At 43.0% G+C, this 23,207-nt stretch overlaps 1 protein-coding gene across 1 annotated transcript in view; it reads left to right on the forward strand.

The window, feature by feature from the left end:
- COL4A2 (collagen type IV alpha 2 chain) overlaps positions 1-10,312 on the forward strand; it is a 266,143-nt gene extending 255,831 nt beyond the window's left edge. The window contains exons 45-47 of the mRNA XM_063115898.1: positions 349-540; positions 7,774-8,060; positions 9,661-10,312. Of these exons, the coding sequence (XP_062971968.1) occupies positions 349-540; positions 7,774-8,060; positions 9,661-9,915 (734 nt within the window). The 3' untranslated portion in view covers positions 9,916-10,312. The remainder of the gene's footprint in view (positions 1-348; positions 541-7,773; positions 8,061-9,660) is intronic.
- Positions 10,313-23,207: the final 12,895 nt, after the last annotated feature.

Genomic DNA, 23,207 nt, shown 5'->3' on the forward strand with positions numbered 1-23,207 from the left:
GTTTTAATTTTTGTGAACCGCCCAGAGAGCTCTGGCTATTGGGCGGTATAGAAATGTAATAAATAAATAAATAAATAAATATATTCCAGAACGGTACTGGAGGACTATACCATACAAACCATGCCACTGAGCAGGATTTATATATGTGTAAAAGCTACGCTTCTTTCTTTTACTATCATATGATGCCAGATCCATTTTCAAAATGGCTTTAGTTCTGTAGCTATCACTTGTGCTGGATTAGCACTAAATAAGAGAGCCACGGCTTAAATTGGATCGTAATGACAATGCTTTACAATCAGTTTACTTTCTGTAATGCATATGGCCCCTTTTCTCTTCCCCTTTCCCCAGGTGCAGCGGGTGGTCCAGGAAATCCTGGACTGCCAGGTATGGCAGGCCGCAGCATTAACATAGGATACCTTCTGGTGAAGCACAGCCAGTCTGATCAAGAGCCAATGTGTCCAGTGGGTATGAACAAATTGTGGAGTGGCTACAGCTTACTATATTTTGAAGGACAAGACAAAGCACATAATCAGGATCTGGGTATGCATTTGTGAGCTGAGCACCTTTTATACTGTTTGAATAGTATTTCCAAAAAATACCAGTTCAAAATAACTCATAATTTTCAGGCAACATAATAAGAATTACATATTGGATGAAACTAACCAATTGAGAAATTGTACTTATAATCAGACTTTAGAACCATAAACCTAAAAGAGAACTTCTTCTGCTCCTTTCCAGTTAATAATCTGAGAAACCAACATTATTCTTAATGCAATGCCTAATAGTATATTACATCTTTGGTATGTCAGTAGTAGTTTCCTATAGTGGACTAAAATAAAACGACTTGCTTGCTAAAACAAATGTAATGGTTTCAGGAACCGGAGAAATAAGACAAGGACCAAACTATATGAAATTCTTTTAATCCTGTCAGTTTGTTCTCAGTCAAGTCTTCAACAATTTTACCACAAAGAAGCAACCCTCCAGGAAGGCTTTGCTCACTCTGTCCGACAAGTTGTCATAATTTGGGCTATTGTGCCAGCAAAAATGCAAGTCAAGATAGAGTATAATGACTCCATCTATTGTAGCATAACATCACCACATGTGGCACTACATACTGAACTGCTAACACACTGGGCCCCTGTCTTTACGGTGGTGCTTGGGTGCTGCGAGGCACCTTGGACCCGCATTTGCGTTCCTTCCCAGCATCTGCATGGGAGGGAGGGAAGGAATGACAGAGTACGCGCTTCCCTTCTTCCAGTCCAAAGAAAGACACAGAGTCTGCTGGTCCAATTAATCATAAATATATTTTCTAACAACCATCCACCACCGACTACATCAACTTCCCAACCACAACATGAACATTACCTACAGAATATATACACAGGGTTTTCAACCTGACCAGCAACATCCCAGGTGCTGCTAATCAGCACACCCTGGCTGATGCAATTAGCTCCCTTCATTTCAGGAGCTTGGTTAACCCTTACCATTCAGGTCTGTAAAATCCTTTTTACTTAGAGTGAATACACTGACACCCCTCCATTTTACTGACCTGAATGAACATACACAAAACAGTTTACATATTGTGATTTACCATATTCAGTTTCTCAATTAACTCTTGATGCCTTTTTGCACATAATGATTTAGTCATCAGATCTGCTACATTATTTTCTGATTCACAGTATTCCAGATCTATCAGTCCATTATTTACAGATTGTCTACAATATTTTATATCCACATGTTTACTCCTGGCATGCATTCTTTCAGTTTTAGCCATCTGGATACATGTTTGGCTGTCTTCGTTTACTTTTATTGGTTTATCAATTGGCACATTTACATCTATCAACAGTTGTTTGAACCACACTATTTCGTTACACAGTTCAGATAGTGCTGCAAATTCTGCCTCAGCAGTAGAAACAGAAATTGCATTTTGTTTCCTTGCTTTCCAGCCAATTATAGAATCAGCAAATGTTACCACAATGCCAGTGGTAGATTTTCTATCACTTCTGTCTCCAGCATAATCACTATCCACGTAACACTCCAGATTTGGTGTTCCTGATGAACTTAATTTTAAGCATTCGTCCTGAGTGCCTTTTAAATACCTCATTATTCTTTTTACAGCTTGCCATGCATTTGTTGTGGGTTTTGCCACCAATCTACTCAGAATGCTCACTGCATTGGATATGTCTGGTCTTGACCATTGTGCCAGGTACAACAGACTTCCAATGATAGATTGATAAAGGTCTGGGTCTTGAAAATATGTTTCACCTATATTCTTTTGAAAATCTACTACCATTGGAGTTTGGACACTTTTGCAATTGTCCATGTTATATTCTTTTAATAATTGCTCAATTTTCTGTTTTTGGTTTAGCAGAAAACTGCCATCTTGTGCCCTTTCAATTTCAACTCCAAGTTAGTTTTTAATATTTCCCAAATCTTTCAATTGAAATTCTTTACCAATTTCCTTTTCAAAGTCTTGAATTTGTTCCTTTTTACTCGCCATCAAAGATCATCCACAAAAGCTAACAAAATCATTTGTTTTTCTCCTGTTCCCTTGGTATACACACATGGATCTGCCAAGCTTCTTTTAAAACCTTGGGATTGTAAAACTTCATCTAAACATTGATTCCAATTTCTGGCTGACTGTTTTAGACCATAGATGGCTTTGTTCAATTTATACACCATTCCTGTTTTTCCACTTTCATACCCAGGAGCCTCCATCATGAAAATATTTTCCTTTAGTTCTGCATTTAGGTAAGCAGTTGGGGTGTCAAAATGATTGACTTCAAATTTCTTTAATGCTGCCAATTTCAAAGCTAATCTTACGCTCTCTGACCTAACAGTAGGTGCATAGGTCTCATCAAAGTTCAAGAGCTTTCTTTGTGTAAATCTCTGTGCTACTAAACATGCCTTGTATTTTACTTTACCAGACACTAGAACTTTCTTTTTGTATACCCATCTGCAGCCAACTGCTTTCTGATCTTTAGGCAATTGTGTTGGTGTAAAGACCTTGTATTTTGCCATTCAATGCATTTCCTCATCCATTGCCTCAAACCATTTTTTAGATTCAGCTTTTGGCAATTCCAACACATCCTCAAAACATTGAGGTTCATAACTTACATGACACACTCTCACTTCCCCCACAGTGAATCGCTCTGGAGGTATGCCTTTTGTTGCCCTTTCAGAACGTCTGGGTACAAAGATTTCAGTTTCCCCCTCCTCTCTCTCTACTTTAGGACTTAGAATGTCTGCTTTCTTTTCTGGACTCTTTGCTGATTCTTGTGACGGCTGCAAACTGTGTTCTGTCTCCTCACTATCACTTAGTGGCATGATTATCTCTGTGTTTGCATGTAATCTCTCCCAACCATCCTGTTCTGCAAACTCTGCTGACCTGGAAATTACAACTTTCCCATTGTTAAGTGCAAATCTATATGCCTTAGAACCAGGTTGGTATCCAACGAATCTCAGTTTCCTTGCCTTAGGCTGACCCTTTCTTCTTTGTCCCTTTGGTATATGCACCCATGCGTAACAACCAAATACTCTTAAATGAGACAACACTGGTTTCTTTCCAAACAGCAGATAATATGGAGTGTTGTTCATGACAGAACTCCATCATCTATTCAGTATATAATTCGCTGTTAAGATAGCCTCCCCCCAGAAATGCTTTGACAATCCTGAATCCTGTAACAGTGAGTCCTTCATGGTTTGTAACACACCATTCCTCCGTTCTGCCACACCATTCTCACTGGGGGAGTATGGGTTTGTTTTGCGATGCCAAATGCCTTGCCGCTTCAGCCAACCTTGAAAAACACCTGCAAGAAACTCTCCCCCTCTATCTGTTTGTAACTGAGCCACTTTGTAGGAAAACCTCCTCTCCACCCAAGCAACCCAGCTTTTAAATGTCTCAAACGTTTCATTTTTGGATTTGAGCAAATAGCAGAACCCATACCTTGTAAAATCATCTACTATTACCAGTACATATTTTGCCCCTCCTAGGCTTTGTGGCAGTGGACCAATTAAATCTGCATGCACCAATTCAAATGGTTTTTTCGTTGACCTATTACTCAACAGAGTAATTACTAACCTATTACTAACAGGGTAAGCCTTTGATTTTGATACTTTGCACGCAGCACAATCCAAATACTTGCCACACTGTTTTATATTTAACCCTTCACACATTTCAGGCATTTTGGCCAAAGCTCTGAAATTTGCATGACCTAACCTTCTATGAAGTAAATGTATACAATTATCATGCACTGGTTTGTTATACATTGCAGTATTTACATTATCAGGGATATTTTCTTTAGGTAACATGACATACAGCCTGTCCTTTAACACACCTTTCGCACAGAGAATTCCATTTTTTTCTACTTTGCAATACTTCCCTTTAAATAACACAGAATATCCATCCTGTATAAGAGAGGAAACACTTAAAAGATTGTACTCTAAGCCTGGCACCAGTAATTCCCCATCAAATGTTTTGTTCATGCTTGGCACAAACACTTGCCCTTGACCATGAACTGCAGATTTCTTTCCATCTGCCAAACTAACATGGTCTTTAGAAGTTGGATTCAAAGTCACAAAATCTTCTTTTCTTTTGGAGATATGCTGGCTGGATCCAGTCTAGGAGCCAGGTTTCTTTTTGCAGCTCATCAACTGCTCTTACCACTGAAACAAACTGCTGACGTTTGCCTCTTGTTAATCGCTGGTTCCTGGGTTTCTCAGCCCCTTCTTGCAGCTGAGCCATACAATTTCTTTTCAGATGCTATGTTGATCCACATCTGTAGCAACGCTTTACAGCCAGAGCTCTCTCTACTCCTCCACTGGTCGCTGCCTCCTCCATGTCTTTTTTTCCTCGCAAGTTTATTTTTGCACGGGCACATTCCTGTGCTTTATCAGTCCGTTTCTGCTCCTCTTTGAGAAGCCTCCCAGTAAGATAATGCAAAGTAAGCTCTCTTTCTGGCATTGATTCTAAGCTGGCAACAATCATATTCCAGGAATCATCTAGGGAGCTTAGAATAATATATACTTTGTTTGCTTCTGAAAAAGTCATTCCTCTTACCTCCAGTTCTGCAAACAAAGTTCTCATGTTTTGCAAGTGCTGAGATAAACTTTCCCCCAGCTTCAAGCTAGCTTTGTATAGCCTTCTGGTTAAAGCAATCTTGCTGCCTGGAGTGTCACGGACATAAATCTGTTTCAAAACATTCCAGCATTCACTGGAAGTTGTTAACCCATGAATGTGGACAAGTTGGCTGTCTTCAAGACCCAAAATTATACATGCTTTAGCTTTTTCATCAGCTCTCAGCTGTCTTGCATTAGGGTTTACTGGAGGATTACTGACTGCATCCCAGAGACCTTCCCTCCGGAGGTACATTTCCATTTTAATGCACCACATTAGGTAGTTATGTTCATTTAGTCGGTTCAAAGGAATTCCTCCACTCACCGCAACTGCTGCCTCGGCTTCCATATCTTCTGGTGTTCTCAGGCCTCGTTACAAAACTTTCAACAGCTCAAGAAGATGCCTTAAGCACTGCTCACCAGTGGATCCACTCAAACAGAATCAGGGCTTTCAAGTCAGCTCTGGGCCCATAACCTGACAGAGTACGCGCTTCCCTTCTTCCAGACCAAAGAAAGACACAGAGTCTGCTGGTCCAATTAATCATAAATATATTTTCTAACAACCATCCACCACCGACTACATCAACTACCCAACCACAACATGAACATTACCTACAGAATATATACACAGGGTTTTCAACCTGACCAGCAACATCCCAGGTGCTGCTAATCAGCACACCCTGGCTGATGCAATTAGCTCTCTTCATTTCAGGAGCTTGGTTAACCCTTACCATTCAGGTCTGTAATATCCTTTTTACTTAGAGTGAATACACTGACAAGGAAGACCAGTGGGGATTTTCCAGCCCAGCACCTCTGGGAAAAGTAAACAAAAAAAAATGGGAAGGGGGAGAGGAACAACACCATTCTTCACCCCTTTTTTAAATTTTAGAATCCATATCTGTGGAGCTCCGCAGATACAGATAATAAAAATAAAAATGGGAGAGGAACGAGGCAGCCAGAGGAGGACGTGAGGAGAGAGACTGGGCGAACCACGTCTCCTCCCTCTGGCTGCCTGTTCCTCCCCACCCACCCCTATTTCTTTTTATTATTATTGTTCTGTATCTGCGGAGCTCCGCGGATACAGATAATAAAAAATAAATAAAAGGGGGGAGGAACGGCCCATTCCTCCCCCCTGGTTATTTTTTTGTTTACTTTTCCAGAGGTACAGGGCTGCCCCTAGTAACCAATCAGGGGGCACCATGGGCTCTGCTGCCAAAAAAGTCAGGGTAAGTGCCCGACTTTTTGGAGTGGAGTTTCCAGGGTTTGGCCCTGGACGGCTTCACAATGGCGGCTGAGTCATGTAGATGATGTGCCTCTACCGTGTAGCCACCCCAGGGCAAGCCCTTCATGTAGAAGTGCCCTAGGATGGCACAACGGTGTGGATTTGTTGTTACTGCACAGGCTACAACTATCAACAGAAAGCTGTTATCATGCACAGGAAAGGACAGAGATGAGAGAAGACTGGGAACAGCCAGGGGTGACCCAAGACTAGCTGCCAGCAACTTCTGTAAACCGCCCAGAGAACTCTGGCTATGGGGGCGGTATATAAGTGTAATAAATAAATAAATAAATAAATAAACTGGCGCTCTAGGTGAACCGTGCAATCAGTGCCCCCACTCCCAAACCCCAAGAGCAGATCTACGTGGAGTTTTTTTGGTAAATATTTTGCCCCTATTTTCCATTTCAGAAGCAGTAATATTATCATTTGTAATAAAACCCACTCCAAGTTGTTGTTGTTGTTGTTGATACTAAGCACTGCATCAAAAACAACGAAGGAGATGAGCACAGCCCTGGAGGAAGATTGTGAGAGTGACACAGCCAACAAGGCACTGCCGGACCCTGGCTCATCATCCTGGCACAGGAAGCCACTGCTCGCTCTCTCACTCCCTGCCCCCAACTGGGAGCAGCAGCAGAGCAGGAGGCCATCCCACTTTGCCTGAGGGAGGACTGGGCCCAAAGGCAGGCGGGTGGCCTGACTGAGCTCCACCTTCCCCAGTCAGCCCCTCTCCAGCCTCGGTCATAGTCCCCCTGTACATGCACAGGAATTGAAATAATGACACCATTGTTTTATTTGTGTTTCTTACCTGTGTTTTCCCCCATGAATTTGCCCCCCCCTTAACTTTGCGAACTTAGTGCCCCCCGGGCAACTGACCTTAGTTCGCTTGTGTGGATGGACCTGCTCACCCACATAGATCCCTATTTGGTTCACCAGGGAACTGTCTAATTTAGTAAAAATACAGATAACTAATATCTAGTCCTGGTGTAACAGAATTGCAGTTAATCGCTAACGTAGCAGGATGAACTTACCTTACTAGAATCATGCATGAAGCTAAGATCCAGAAACCAGAAATTAATTGTTTACCTATGTGGCCAGGAAATGTACTATGTTAAGACATGAAATCATAAAGCATCAAAAATTAGGTCACTGGATAACAACCTTTCGCACCATTAGATCGTAATAATTTTGGAATAGGCAAATTGAAACAGATCCTACTGGAGTTGAAGTTTTACTTAGTAAACTAAAACATTACAAAACCCCTGCCCCCATACGCTCTACTCCAGTTCTAGTGAATATGGCAACAAACTTGGGTAAGTTTTGAATGTACAGAACAATCTACACACAGAGACAGTAATGAAGATTTGTGTTCGCTTTTCTAGGCCTGGCTGGGTCATGTTTGGCTCGATTCAGCACAATGCCTTTTCTTTACTGCAACCCTGGGGACGTCTGTTATTACGCCAGCCGCAATGATAAATCCTACTGGCTCTCCACCACAGCCCCTCTCCCAATGATGCCTGTGGAAGAAGAAGAAATCAGAGCTTATATCAGCCGTTGCTCAGTCTGTGAAGCTCCAGCTGTTGCTATAGCTATTCACAGCCAAGACATTACTATTCCACACTGCCCTGATGGATGGCGCAGTTTATGGATCGGTTATTCCTTTCTAATGGTATTTGCATCTGTTGCTGATTACATTTTTTAAAATTACACTTATATTCTGCTTTTATCCCAGTAGTCTCCCATTCAAGGAACTTATCAGGTCCATACCTGGTTCACTCCAGCAATGCTGAAGCACTTGGTGACTCCTGTGTTACCAATAGGTGGCAGTTACTGTAAAAACCAAGTCACTATCCAAGTTGCTTGAGTGGTGGATGGGTTTGCTAGAATTCGGTGTGAAAAGATTAATCTTCCAGCGGTTCTTGGCTGGCCTTGGTTGCCAAACCAAGCCATGTGATGACTACCTATGACTGCACTTCTCGTTGGGGTGCCACGGCTGAACGCTTTTCCTGCCTTTCTCTTCTGCCCAAAAGGGAGGCAGAGGGTGGCCGTTTCTCAGCCCAGGTTTTCCAGGCACATTGTCTGGGCAGCAGCCAAGGACGTTTACCCTCCAGATCTCCCTTTCCTGACCTGGTGCATGGAACGGTGGCTGTGGCCTTGCCAGCTCGGCACTGTGTGGCTAAAGCATTCTTATTACCTTGGCAACATAGCAGCCAAAACATCCCACTCTTCCGGACTTTTGAGCTGGGGATGGGGCAGGGATTGCTGCACAACTACCAGGACAATCCTTGCTTAACTCTATAGCTTCAAGGTTCAGAAAGTGGCTCAGCTTGTGATGCTTGCCAGATAGCAGCAGTTTCCTTGCCATGCTGAGCAAAAGTGCAGGGCTCTGTGTAAACAGCTAGATCTATTGCAAATGCAACAGTATGCATTCACTGCTGCTGCTGCACTACTTTCTGGTCACAGTGACGGCCTCCGCCAATGCCCAATGCTGCCAGGCTTTCCGTGAGAGAGGCCATTGCTGCAGGACTGGAGAGCTTGAGTGGTCCTGTGCAGGGTGCAGTGGGGAGGGCAGAATGTGGGTCTGAGTAAAGGTGGCTGGAGACGGAGATATTTGGGAGAGGGAAGGGAAGAGAGGGTCTCCAACCCTGGGGGGAAGGGAAGGCCCCCCCAAAAGGTTTGAAGGAAATTAGAATGTATGAGAAAAAGACATATCTTTGTAATGAATACAATGATGATGGAAATGGAGAGAAATGAGGTAACAGGGAAACTATTATAAGAGGAAATAAATACAAAAGCAGCAGGAGGGAGGTCTGAAAGAAACCACCAACTGTGTATACGGTGCGGGTGTGGGTGTGAATGCAAACTAGTCTTCTCCACTTAGAGCCTCTGGATCAGCAACTTCTGTCTGACATGGGGAGGCCGACTCATGCTTCCTCCAGATCGTTCACTTCATTTGAGGAAAGCTGAACAACGGCACTCCCTCCATCTTAGCATGCTACAGCTTTGCTCTCTAACCACGTGCCTGTGCACTGCGCATGCAGAGAGCTGCTGCTGCTGGCCCCACGAAAAGGCTGTGGCACGGCTGTGGGGCAGGCAGGGCAGTCAAGGAAAGGGGTGCTAGGGGAGTCGTAGTGCTGAAGCTCCCAGTCTACAGTTTGAGAAATGTCAGCATAGGGGGCAAAATAAAGCAGACCTTTCGCTCAGCGCGAGCGCAGATGGCACACCTGTCTCACTTTGCATTAGAACACTCTGTGTCTGATTCCTCCTAGCACACTGCAGCTGGTGCTGAAGGAGGTGGCCAGTCCCTCGTTTCTCCAGGGAGCTGCCTAGAAGACTTCAGAGCAACACCCTTCATCGAATGCAACGGTGCTCAGGGGACCTGCCACTACTTTGCAAACAAATACAGTTTCTGGCTTACTACTATTGACCATCAATTTCAACATTCACCCTCATCAGATACACTCAAGACTGGACTTATCCGAACACACATAAGTAGATGCCAAGTTTGTATGAAAAATTTGTAAAGAAAGGGGAGGAAGCACTCCTAAATGGCAAGGAACAAAACTCATTGGAGTTTATTTAACTTATTGCCTCAAAATTTTTAAGAAGACATTTATTCTCATTTTATCTAGAAGAACAAACCATTGCAAACGCTTAGTACCAAGTTGTAGTTTCTGCTATCATTCATATTATTTTCTAGTTAGCTTTTGTACTGATACAAACTGTAGACTTCTCTTGTGAGACTAAAATAACAGACAATATTTAATTACCTAACACAATTGCTATCCATTAGGTCTGATTTACAGCACTAATTGGATTATGTGTTTATTCTATCTCTGGAAATAATTAAGTCATAGTTCATGGTCACTGAATAGTAACTAAACATTAAAAGAGACGTGCAGACTACACTGTGATCAGCTGAAATGCAGGCAGCATATTCAAGCTGAACAGATTGTACTAAAATAGGTGCTATGTTGAGTGAGGCCCTTCCTCAATAGTAACCATCTTTTCTAGTTGTAAGACGTTGACTGTAAGCCAGCCCAGAGTTAGGCATTTTTTAAGACCTCCTAAGTTCAATGAAACTTTAAAAGGGGCCCTGATGGCATTCTTTTATTGCCACTCCTATTTCAGGGCCACTCTTTTTCTCTTAAACACTGTTGTTTTATTAAACAGTTTCATATGCCTAATTCTTTCTCTAATCTAGATAACATGAATAAGTTTTATTTATATCCCAAAATGCTGTCATCTTGAAAATAATGTGAGATTCTTCGACTCTCTGATCCCACAACCCCAGCAGGCTGACAGGAGTTTGGGCTCCATCCAGCATGGCCAATGTTCTGGAATGGCATGAGCTGGAGTCCAACCAGAAATGGAGGGCTACAAATTGCCCACCCTGCTTTAGCCAGGCCCAGATTCTACCATGGTCCAATATGTCCTGTGTCAATAGTATCATGATCACCATGGAGCAGCAGCAAATGCATTTGTCATTCAGGCTGCCAAAACATTATTCTTAGTAGAGAGTTATTTCCACTGAACGTCTGAGTACACATGCTTAGGACTGTGCTGCCAATCTTTCTTCCCAATACTCCCTGATACTAGGGAGAGTGGTGGGAGGGAGGCTAAATTAGAAGCACACTCCTGGGAGGAAAGTGGGTGATGCAAATGGCATAATTCTTATTCTCCAAGGGAAAGTTAGAATTGTGCATAGGAGAGCGACTTAGCACAAGAAATAAACTTCGACCCACAAATCCATTTCTCAGAGCAGCAGAGAAGGAGGAAAAGTTAGAATTAAATCACTGCAGGAGTCATTGCAACAAGACAGTGAGTGCTTCCTGCTCTTGCCCAGAGCCCTCCCACCACCACCACCACCACCACAAAAGAACACCCCTGGAGCCAGAAGTATTTGGATGCACTTTAATTTGAGGTCTGTTCCTTGCTCTTAGAATCACAGAATAGCAGAGTTGGAAGGGGCCTACAAGGCCACTGAGTCCAACCCAGGCTCAATGCAGGAATCCACCCTACAGCATCCCTGACAGATTGTTGTCCAGCTGCCTCTTAAAGGCCTCTAGTGTGGGAGAGCCCACAACGTCCCAAGGTAACTGATTCCATTGTTGTACTGCTCTAACAGGAAGTTTTTCCTGATGTCCAGCCAGAATCTGGCTTTCTGTAACTTGAGCCCGTTATTCCGTGTCCTGCACTCTGGGAGGATCAATGAGTTCATTTTTACAACATAAATAAAACATGTTTTAAAATTTTACTTATTGAGTGGTTTGATATTATAAAACATATGTATTGCATAAATCCTGCTAATATTCTCATATGAAAAAACAAATCCCCCATTAAGTTTTAGTCTAAGAAGGAAATAAAAACATTTCACATGGAGCTTCAGTGTTTGAAGACAGACTAGGAGCTTGTCTATATGCCCTGTTTACCTCATCATGGCTGTGCAGTTGTGCCCCATTGTTTAAATGATGCAGCTGCCAAGTCATAACCACGTTGGGCTCCCCCCACAGAACGGTGTTTTTTCGAAGTGTCATTTTACCGCAATTTTTTCCAGAGTCTTACGGAGCTCATTCAACATCTCAGGACGCTGCCTCCCTCTGGAGCTTTTAGGCAAGGTCCACAACCAAACTTGGTATCTCTAGGGGAAGGAGCTGTCCCTGCCTAGCGAGCGCAGCAGTTGGGTCCGGCTTCATCCTAATCTTTCACTTTTGTTTCCCTTCCCTCCCCCTGTCCTCGTTTCTCTCCTTCTCTTTTTCCTTCTTCCCTTAGTACCTCTTCTCCCATCCAGCAGTAACTAGAGCTGGAGGAAACAAGTTAGTGGGCTGGAGGGAGGTCTAATGCCCTCAGCTTTTCTGCTGAGGCCTAGACTAGGCTGATCATATTTTGGAAACCAAAAAGGAGGACAATATGGCTGCCCTCAAGGAGGCGTGGCCCACCCCAACATGCCCAGCCCCCAAGGTGAGGCCATCTTGACATGTCCAGCCCCCAAGGGGGCGTGGCCTTGGTCACATGTCTAATTCTATACCTTACCATTAAGACAAAACTGTTCTACATATGTTAATATTAAAATCACTGAAATAAAGAACAAGCGAGACATTCAGTGTATCAGAAATTAACATTTATTTTTAGTTGCTGTACAAATTTTAAGACTTTTCTTCCTCCCGATGTGCCCTGGAATATTTTTCACTGGATCTTATTTTTCTTAAAAGGGGTGGAGTGTTCAACAGGAAACAGTAAAAAATCTTACAAGACATTTTCTTGTAATTATATTGCAGCTGTAAAATCCCTTTCAGTGTCTCCATAGACATCTGGCTCCTTTCTTTTGTCCACTGTATTTGCATCATTGAGAAAATACGTTCCACATTGGCATTGTGGGAGGGAACTGCAAAAAAGAACTGTGTAAAATCTTCAGCAGTTCTGAGTCAAAGTTCACGCTTTTGGAGCTCTCAAAATATTTAGTCCACTTTTTGAAGTCTTCGTCATTGCACATATTTTCGAGTTTTTTTCAGTTTTGCGGCCTGATCGAAGCACTTCACATCATCTATGAGCACTCCCCTCTCTCTCAAGTATTAAATGGTAGGCTCCACATCAGGCCATTTTGGTGTCTCAGTTAGGACAATCCATGTGAATATCGAGAACTCTTCCAGGGGTCCCAGCTACTTCTGCACGTGGTGTACTGAAATTCCACCTGGGCACAGAATGAGTCACACTGTGCAGCAAGTCCTTCCTTGCGATTTCCCCCCAGGCATTTCCTGACTTTAAGAAACACTTAATGCATTCCATTAACCATTTTGTGGTTAAGCAGCATGGTTTAGCTTGTTGTCTGAATGGGGCTATAAAGTTGTGGGATGTTGATTACAGAGTCTAAGCATTTCAGTACTTACACCACAGAGTTATTTTCATGTTCAAGCTCTTCGATGTGTGCTTGGAACATGCTCATGAGTGAGTGCATATGCCAGAGGTAGATCTCACTGAAGTCATCTTCAAAGAACTTCTTGAGCACAGGAGGTGGATGGTCTTGAGAGAGAAAGAAGGACCAAGGCCAGAAACATCTGCAGTAGCCTTGTGATTCCAGGGAATAAGGACAACCACCACGTCCTGCTGTGGGAAAGCACCTTTCAAACTCACAGTACTCCTTTAGACTCTCAGTTCTCACAGTGTACATGCTGAAGTATTGGTATATTTTAAAAATAATAGTCTCCACAACCACATCAAGTGTGTCTGCCCCCTGATGTACACAATTGTTCAAAATGTGTGCTGGGCAACCCACACCAATCATAGTCTTCTGCAACAGCCTTTTCAAGTTTGCAAAGACATTACTCCCTTCCTCAGCATGCCATAGTCCACCAAACATGGTATTGCAGTTGTCACCTGTGAAGGTAATGCACTTCTCCAACAAGCCATTCTTCTCCAGAGTGTCCTTCACATAAATGGCAATTGTATCTGCTGTCTCATTAGGTGTGTTGTTCACTTCAATGAGCTTGGACTGCAAACCACCATTCTTCCAGTCAAAATATTGGACTACAACTGGAAATATTTTCACTGCACCATGGTTGCTTCCATCTGTTGAGACTCCACAGTATGGTATGCTGTAGTTTTTCATTGTTTGCAGGACACTTTCCAGAGACTGTGGTGCAAGCACAGAGTTCACAATTGCTTCTGTCTTGGTGCAGACACTTGCGAACTTCTGGGCTACATCTGAGTCAGGGAATATCGTCTTGAACAAGCTAGAGGTGCGATCCATTGATCTAAAGGAGCTGTGAGTCATCACAGTGTGGAAGGCCACCATACCCTACGCTGTAGCAACCTCATCCGATTTGCTTCCTGGTTTCACAAAGAAATCAGCCACTTTGGCGGAAGACCTCTCTCCTCGAACAGCCACCCTGTGCTTCGCTGAATCCACATGGTTCTGCAAATCCAAAGCACCTTTATGTGCAATAGACACAAAAGTACCAGGCTTGCATATGGTGCATTCAGCCTCGTTCTCATCACGACCCTTCTTGAAGCAGGGAAATTTGGCCCTTAACTGCAGTGTGAACTTACACTTTGTTTTTGGCATTCTGATTTATTTATGCAGTGTTAATTAACTTGTAAACCAGAATCTAAAAGACAAGAAAGTAAGATATCACTGAACATCTCTGAATCCTACAACTAACCCATTACTGTTGTGAAATGCAGTCGAGTTCGGAAAATGGGACAGGACTACAACAACAATACTTCCCTTTACATAGATTTCAAGTATGAAAAACCATCTGGTCCAAGGCAAAGATAATATGGGCAGACTCTAATGAACACAAAAGTATCCCCATCAAGTGTATAACTATGTTCAACACACTAAAATAAAAACACTTTCAAAGTTAAACCTATCTCAAAATTCACAGACAACTTCCTTTTAAATGCAATCTCAAACACCGCTTATTTCAGCTCACCCTAACAACAAGACTGCCACTACACAGTACAGTGTAAGTATAGGGATTGTAAGCATATTTTTTTCAGAAGCAGATAAGATTCAAGACTCAAGTACATGTGCCAAAGGGGTGAAGCACCAGTCAAAGCAAAGAGAGGGTTTTGCATGCACAAAACAAAGTGCCCAGGACTGTAAAGCTAATGTAAGTGCCTGTGCTACTTATGCTTTTCTGGGAACTTTGTCTCTCAATCAACAGGGAATCTTAAATCAGCCCTCCACAACTTGAGTTGCTGGCTGGGTATTATGGGGGTTGAGTCCAACACAGCGGAAGGGTTTTGGGTTGGAGGAGGGCATTTAAAATCTTGCATAGCCGGTCTGTTATGAACATGTAACTTTTTAGATTCCCCCCTTTTTTAAAAAAAGTCTATCCTCTAAAATGTTTGCAGTCCTTCCCAGCTGTACTTTTTCAGCCAAGTCATATGGGTAGATATTGAACAGCATTGGAAGAAACCTTTCTCCCTGCAGAATACTACTCTCGGTGAAGATATAGATGGCTTTTATCACTACTCCCTGGGCATGTGTGCATGCGTGCATTTTGCCAAACAAACTGGTTGCACAGATGTCTTTGGTAGTTGATCCTAGTCCATCTTTCTCAAACCTCCTTTTCAGGATGACGTCTTGGACAACGCCAGACATCTAACTGCGCTCCCTCTTGTATTTTTTATTTATTTATTTTATTTATTACATTTTTATACTGCCCAATAGCCGAAGCTCTCTGGGCGGTTTACAAAAATTAAAACCACAAAGAGCATAAAAAACAACCAACAATTTAAAAACACAAATACAAAATACAATATAAAAATCACAACCAGGATTAAAACCACACAGCAAAAATTGATACAAGTTAAAATATTGAATTAAAACAGCAAAATTTAAATTTAAGTTAAATTAAGTGTTAAACTACTGAGAAAATAAAAAGGTCTTCAGCTGGCAATGAAAAGAGTACACTGTAGACGCCAAGCAAACCTCTCTGGGGAGCTCATTCCACAGCCGGGGTGCCACAGCAGACAAAGCCCTCCTCCTGGTAGCCACCTCTGCCTCACTTTCTTTGGCAGGGGCTCGTGGAGAAGGGCCCCAGAGGATGATCTTAAGGTCCGGGCAGGTACATATGGGAGAGGCGTTCCTTCAAATAACCTGGCCCCAAGCTGTTTGTATTCTAAACCAGTTTTAAAGAGGAAAGTAGGTTAGTCTAGCAAGAGTGGTTTGTGCTTAATAAAGCCATGCTGACTGCTTGTAATCTCTCCATTTTCTTCAAGTGCTGATACATTAAGGTTGCAGCCTATTTCCATTATAATCAATGGGAACTTTGCCATTGACTCCAATTGACCCTAATTATGTTTTAATTTCCACTAATGGATTCTAGGGTACAGAAGCTGACCTGTAATTTCCTAGGTTTCCTTTTCGTAAAGATACAGACTTTATGTTTGTTCTTCTCCAGTCTTCTGGGGACTTGCCAGTTTCCCATGAGTTCTCCAAATAATAAATTCTTCCATCCACTTCCTATAAGCTTCCCTTTTGGTCTGCAGATCATTTTTAGAGGCTCCTGTGCAGCCACAATTATGCTCTGAGACTTTTTAAATTTTTTATGACACATATAGTTTAGAGTTGAGTTTCCACTGAAGTTTCCCAAAACCAAGTCTAGTCCGATTAATGTAACCTGCCCAGAGATCTCATTGCAACGCAGAACTTGGCTGACCAGGCAACTAACCTGCATCGGCTAAAACAGGAATGCTTTGTATGCAGAAGGTCCCAAGTTCAGTCCCAGGTGTCTCCAGGTTGGGCTAGGAAAGAATCCCGCCTGAAACCCTGAAGAGCTGCTGCTAAAGCACTGTCAACAATACTTGGGCTAAGACAGACCAATGGTCTGATTCATCATAAGGAAACTTCCTAAGTTGTCCCTAGGTTTCCACTTAATTTTCCCAATGATAATTCTCATATAGGCCATGAGCAGTATGCAAGGTTTTGGTACAAGAGGAATAGGTCTGTGACTCATTTTTTCCAAAATGACAAAGAAAACTGTTGCATCTTAAAGACTAACAAACTGGCATACATTTTGTAGGCCAGATTCCCATTTCTCTTTCTGAATCCTTGTTTGCTTGTTTGTTGTACTAGATTTTTCTGTACTTGTCAACTGCTTCATTTGTTCAGTGGTTGTAGTATGCTGAATCTGTGAGTATGGATATGAGAAAGGTGATGGGGAAAGAGTGTTAAATGTTAGGAAAGGTGAGACTATGGTTATCCAGTGAAGGATTTGCGATCAGAAAAGATATTTGAGGAAAGGGGAAACTGCATCACACAGAGTATATCGATAGGAGTGAGTAAAGTTAATTTCAGATACATTGAATGTCTCACTTGTTCTTTATTTCAGTGATTTAACATTAAGATGTTGTGTAGAACTGGTTTGTCTTAATTGTGTGCTGTAAAATCAGACATGTGACCAAGGCTATGTTTGGGTGGGCACGCCCCTTTGGGGTTTGGCATGCCCCCCAGGGGGCCAGACATATTGATGGGCACACCCCCTTGGGGGTGGCCATGTTGTGCTTTTTAGTTTCCAAAATATGGTCAGCCTAGTCAAGGGAAAGGGCCCACCAGGAACAAATCCCCCTCCCCCTGTAAGAATCACAAAGGGAAAATAAAGAGAAGACCTGATTTTTTTTCTCCCAGCCGTTAGCTAAAGCAAGTAGATTCCTTCAAATTAAGGAGGATGTACCTAAACCAGAAGATTCTACATCCCCCACTACCTTTACAGGGGCCAAGATGTTCTTTCCATCTGGACTATTTAAACCCATGACTGTCCCTTTCCCAGATGCCTTCTCAGAAGTCTGGAAGGAAGAGTGGGCTTCACCGGGGAAAATCAAGCAACCACACAAATTGGTTGGTAAACTCTATTCTTTGCCAGCTAAGATTATGGATCAGCTGAAAGTCCCAGTAGTCGATTCCCCTATTGCAGCACTCACATCCTCAGCTGCCCTGCCCCTGATGGAGAAAGTGGGCCTAAAGATTTTAACACTTAATTTTAACTTAAATTTAAATTTTACTGTTTTAACTCTGTATTTTAATCCTATATCAACTTTGCTGTGTGGTTTTATCCTGGTTGCGCTTTTTATACTGTATTTCGTAATTGTGTTTTAAACTGTTGGGTGTTTTACTGTGGTTTTAATTTTTGTGAACCGCCCAGAGAGCTTCGGCTATTGGGCGGTATAGAAATGTAATAAATAAATAAATAAATAAATAAATAAAGATCCTTGTGATCAGGGAGTAGGAAGCAGCCCTATGCAGGGGGTTTAAGTAACCTCGCCTGCCTTCAGGGCATCGGCAACTGATTTCAATTTTGCTAGTTACTAGGGTAATTTTACTTCTTGGGAGGAGAGCAATGACAAATCTTGATAAAATAGTTAAGAGCAGAGACACCACACTGACAACAAAGGTCCGCATAGTTAAAGCAACGGTATTCCCTGTAGTAACCTATGGCTGCGAGAGCTGGACCATAAGGAAGGCTGAGTGAAGGAAGATAGATGCTTTTGAACTGTGGTGTTGGAGGAAAATTCTGAGAGTGCCTTGGACTGCAAGATGATCAAACCAGTACATACTCCAGGAAATAAAGCCAGACTGCTCACTTGAGGGAATGGTATTAAAGGCAAAACTGAAGTACTTTGGCCACATAATGAAAAGACAGGATACCTTGTAGAAGATGCTGATGCTAGGGAAAGTAGAAGGCAAAAGGAAGAGGGGCCGACCAAGGGCAAGATGGATGGATGATATTCTGAAGATGACGGACTTGACCTTGGGGGAGTTAGGGGTGGCGACGACCGATAGAACGCTCTGGCGTGGGCTGGTCCATGAAGTCATGAAGAGTCGGAAGTGACTAAACGAATAAACAACAAGGGTAATTTTACATGTCAGCACAGATTTGATTCTTAAATCAAATAAGGGTGGGTTGAAGAAAATTTCTTATTCAGCAGCCTTGCTTGCTGACTCTTCCTTGGATGTGCTCCAGCTTGGAGCAAAAGCCACTGGCAGCGAACACAGTCATGAGATGAAACATTTGGCTTCGGAACTGGGATGTGGACCCTGGCTCCCAAGTTTAAGCTGGCCACTTCACCTTTTGCAAATGTCCAACTTTTGGGGGAACCTCTCAACAAGGTCTTGGTCAAAAATAAGGAAAAAGAAAGGGTGCTTCCATCAAAGAAAGAAGAGTGGAAGTCTAAACCACAGCAGTCCTTTTGTGAAAAAGTGATTTAAATCACCCCCTAAGTGGCTCAGTTGATCAGGCTGGGACAGCTTGGATCTTAGGAGGAGGAGTCAGGAAACACAGTTTATAGAGCAAGCAAAACAATTTATTTAGGGGAATTCGGGAAGGGAAAATAGCAATGAATAAAACAATATGAGGAAAGCAATCACAAGCATTCACAGAGAGTCTCACATGCTCTCTGGGCAGAAAGGTTAGTTAAAAATATTTACAAAGTTATACATGAACCCTCTGCAGGCAGAAACACTTAGTACTATGCAAGTCCAGCCAATCAGCAGTTGGGAAACAGAGCCCTCTGGATCACACTTGCTTTCGGTGGGCAAGCGAGAGTCACGCCAGGGGAACTCCCTCCTTGCCCCTTAGTTGGTAGTACCGCCCCTTAGGAGTATGCTAACCTCGAAGTTACAACCATGGCCCTGTTTTCTGTTGGATTATGCAATTTCTGCCAGCTGGATGTATAACCTGGTACAAAACCATGCAGTATGACAGAGCAAGATGGCCCACCCTTATGTTTGCCCTGGACGATGAATTCCACCCATGAAATTCACCCAGACATAGAGCTCCATCACACCAGTGATTTATTGCACACTCACCATGCCTTGTATGCAGTCACGTGACGTCATCCCTGTGCTGCACTCATTTTGTCTCTTCCCCTCCATGTTTCATTTCTTTTTGGAGTAGGGAAAGTATTTTTTCCCACCACACAAAATAATTGCACTCCCTCCTCCTGTGTATTGCTGTTGTTGCGTTCTAAAAAAATTGACCCTCCTGAATGAGATCTCAAAGTTAGAAACACAACATAAATCTACTGGCAATGAAAAAAATCGGATGCTTCTTAACAGGCAAAAGAACAGAACTTCAGGGTGTTGAGCCTGAGCAAATTACAAAGGAAATTATGAATGTTAACCGTCACTACAATGAATTTAGCAAAAGAAGCTCACGCTTATTTGCCAGAGCAGTCATGAAAAAACATTAAAGAGTAACAAGTTTCCATGACCAGGAAGGCAAAATAATTTCAGACACTAAATATTTGAGCAGACTTTTTACCTCTTTTTTAGTTTCATCTACAGTTCTTGCTAACCCCAACACGTGGATATTAATAAATAGTTTAATATCCACATGTTGGGGTCAGAAGATCATAAATCAATTCTAAACAGTCCAATCTTTACAGAGGTTATCACTAATCTTAGACTAGGTAAAGCTCCAAGTATCGATGGTCTCCCTGCTGAATTCTATAAAAGAATTTGCCTCACCTGATATCTCTCTACAATAGCATTTTATCAGGATAAACAGTACCGCACTCCTGGAAACAATCCAGAATTATTGTAATCTCCAAACCTGGGAAAGATCCCCTTTCTGTTGACTCCTGCAGACCCATCATCTTGGTCAACCAGAATGCAAAATTTGTAACTGCCTTAGTAGCTCAATACGCCATTTAATGATGGAACTGCCGTTTTAGTGCACAGCCCTAGGACTCCGTAAAGAAGAAATAGCCTATAACTCCCAGCATGCACTGTCTGGGAGGTCTGCACTTACCACGCCCAAGAAGGGCAGAAACTCATGGCCTTGCAACTGCTGCAATCGCCTGTCGTGATCCAGGATGCTCCAGTCCCTGGAGGGGTCAGCGCACTTTCCATGATCACCCTGCTTCCCCTAAGAGGCTGGGCTACCAGAAGTGGGCAGCTCTCAGGGGAAACGGGCGGCTGCAGGGCTCTGGCAAAACATGTGGGGATCCTTCCAGGGACTGGCCCATCCTGGATCATGCTGATGGGACAGGCGGGTGATCGTGCCAGCAGCAAAGACACGAATGTCCACCGTTCCTGGGCTTAGTAAGTACAGCCCTCTCAGGCAATGCCCTGCGAGCTGTCTAGCCCCTAGTACAGAGCAATCACTTGCATGTACTCAGAAGCAAGTCCCACACTGTACAATGAAGCATACCGGGGCAATTTCTATTAAGGCAAGATCAGGAGGTGGTGCCCTGTCACTAGATCCCATTCTCTCTCCTTTCTAACTTGCAGTGCTGGCCTCTAGTCTCTTCCTGGCCTCTGTTAGCTCTGGAAGTGTCTGGAACAGGGTTGCTTGTGCAGGCCTCTCCTCCTTCCCTCTTCTGTGGCTAAGGCACCACCTCAATTCTCATGAATTTCTCAGGCAGCACGCAGAACAGTTTTCCAAATTTGATCCTAATTAATTCCCCCAGGTATTTGTTTCCCAATAAGAAGGCCATGAACAATGTGCACAGTCGATCTGACCCTGTTCCCACCTAACAGTAATTGTAGGTTAACCAGCCCAGGCATTGCCAAAATCTAGCGGGAGCGAGCAAGCACACTGCCTTTGATGTGTTCTTCACTTCCGCTTTCAGTTAACAACCTACAATCGCCCTGTACATAAGAGGCCGGGTTCGGACGACACACTAATCAACCCAGGGGCAGGGTAATAGGAACAAAATGGAAAACAAACTTTGATTAGCGTGTTGTCCGAATCCGGCCAGATAGTTAGCATGTGGCAGCTCGTCTTCCTCCTTTCCCCTTTCAGTAGGGGTTCCGCAAGGCTCGGTGCTTGGCCCGTTGTTGTTTTCCTTATACATGTTGCCCTTGGGCAAGCTTATTCAATCTCATGGCCTCCAATATCATCTGTACGCCGATGATACACAACTATATCTGTCATCTCCGGAACTTTCTCCTGATGTTCACGATCGTATCTCGGCATGTCTTTCAGATATCTCAGCTTGGCTGCTTCATCGTCGTTTGAAACTCAATATGGCAAAGACTGAATTGCTCGTTTTTCCTCCTAAACCTTCTCCTCATCTCTCATTCTCTCTTACTGTCAATGATGTTACGCTTACTCCGGTCAAGGAAGCTCGTAGCCTTGGCTTTATATTTGACTCCTCGCTCTCCTTTATTCCTCATATTGAGGCAGTAGCTAAATCTTGTCGATTTTTCCTGTATAATATTGCCAGGATTCGATCATTTTTGTCTGTCTCTTCCGCCAAGACGCTTGTTCATGCACTGGTTATTTCACGGTTGGACTACTGCAACCTTCTTCTCTCTGCCCTTCCTTCTTCTCACATCAGTCCGTTGGTTTCTGTTCACCACTCTGCTGCAAAGATCATCTTCTTGGCTCGCCGCTCTGACCATGTTACTCCGCTTCTGAAATCTCTTCATTGGCTTCCAATTCACTTCAGAATCCAATATAAACTTCTCCTGTTAACCTTCAAAGCTTTTCACGGTCTAGCTCCTTCCTATCTCTCCTCTCTCATCTCACACTATTGCCCCGCTTGTGCTCTTCGCTCCTCTGATGCCATGTTTCTCGCCTGCCCAAGGGCCTCTACTTCCCTTGCTTGGCTCCGTCCATTTTCTTCTGCTGCCCCTTACGCCTGGAACGCAATTCCAGAACATTTGAGAACTACAAGTTCAATCGCAGCTTTTAAAGCTCAACTAAAAACTTTTCTTTTTCCTAAAGCTTTTAAAACTTGATGTTGTGCAGACTTTATACTGTTAGTTTTACCCTACCCTGTGCCTGCTTACCCTACCCTGTGCCTGTTTGCATTCTCTTCCCCTCCTTATTGTTTTACTATGATTTTATTAGATTGTAAGCCTATGCGGCAGAGTCTTGCTATTTACTGTTTTACTCTGTACAGCACCATGTACATTGATGGTGCTATATAAATAAATAATAATAATAATAATAATAATAATAATAATGTGCTCCAAATCTGGGTACTCTGGATTATTTAGGGGTTCAGTTACTGTATGATTCACTTTCTTGCACTAGATTTTGGCAATTTGCAGGTTAATTACTATTACATGTGAACTGGGTCACTGTTGTTATTTGTGTCTTGCCTGTGCAGTGCGCTCTCAGGAAAGACCAACGCCAGGGAAGCAACCCCTGGAAGGTACATTGTTTCTTCCTGAATTTTAAGTGTAAGTGTGTGTGTGTGTGTGTGTGTGCATACGAATTGCTGAGGGAGCCTGGCAGTCCCCCATTATTTTTAATTAAAAATTGTAAAAGGTTAAACATTAAAAAGAAAAAAAACTGGAGACCTTGGGACGAGCATGGTGTGTGTGTGGGGTAGTTCCCTAAAGCACCCCCAACCCCTT

This window comes from Elgaria multicarinata, chromosome 2 (genome assembly GCF_023053635.1).
Source record: "Elgaria multicarinata webbii isolate HBS135686 ecotype San Diego chromosome 2, rElgMul1.1.pri, whole genome shotgun sequence".
Taxonomy (NCBI): Eukaryota; Metazoa; Chordata; class Lepidosauria; order Squamata; family Anguidae; genus Elgaria; species Elgaria multicarinata.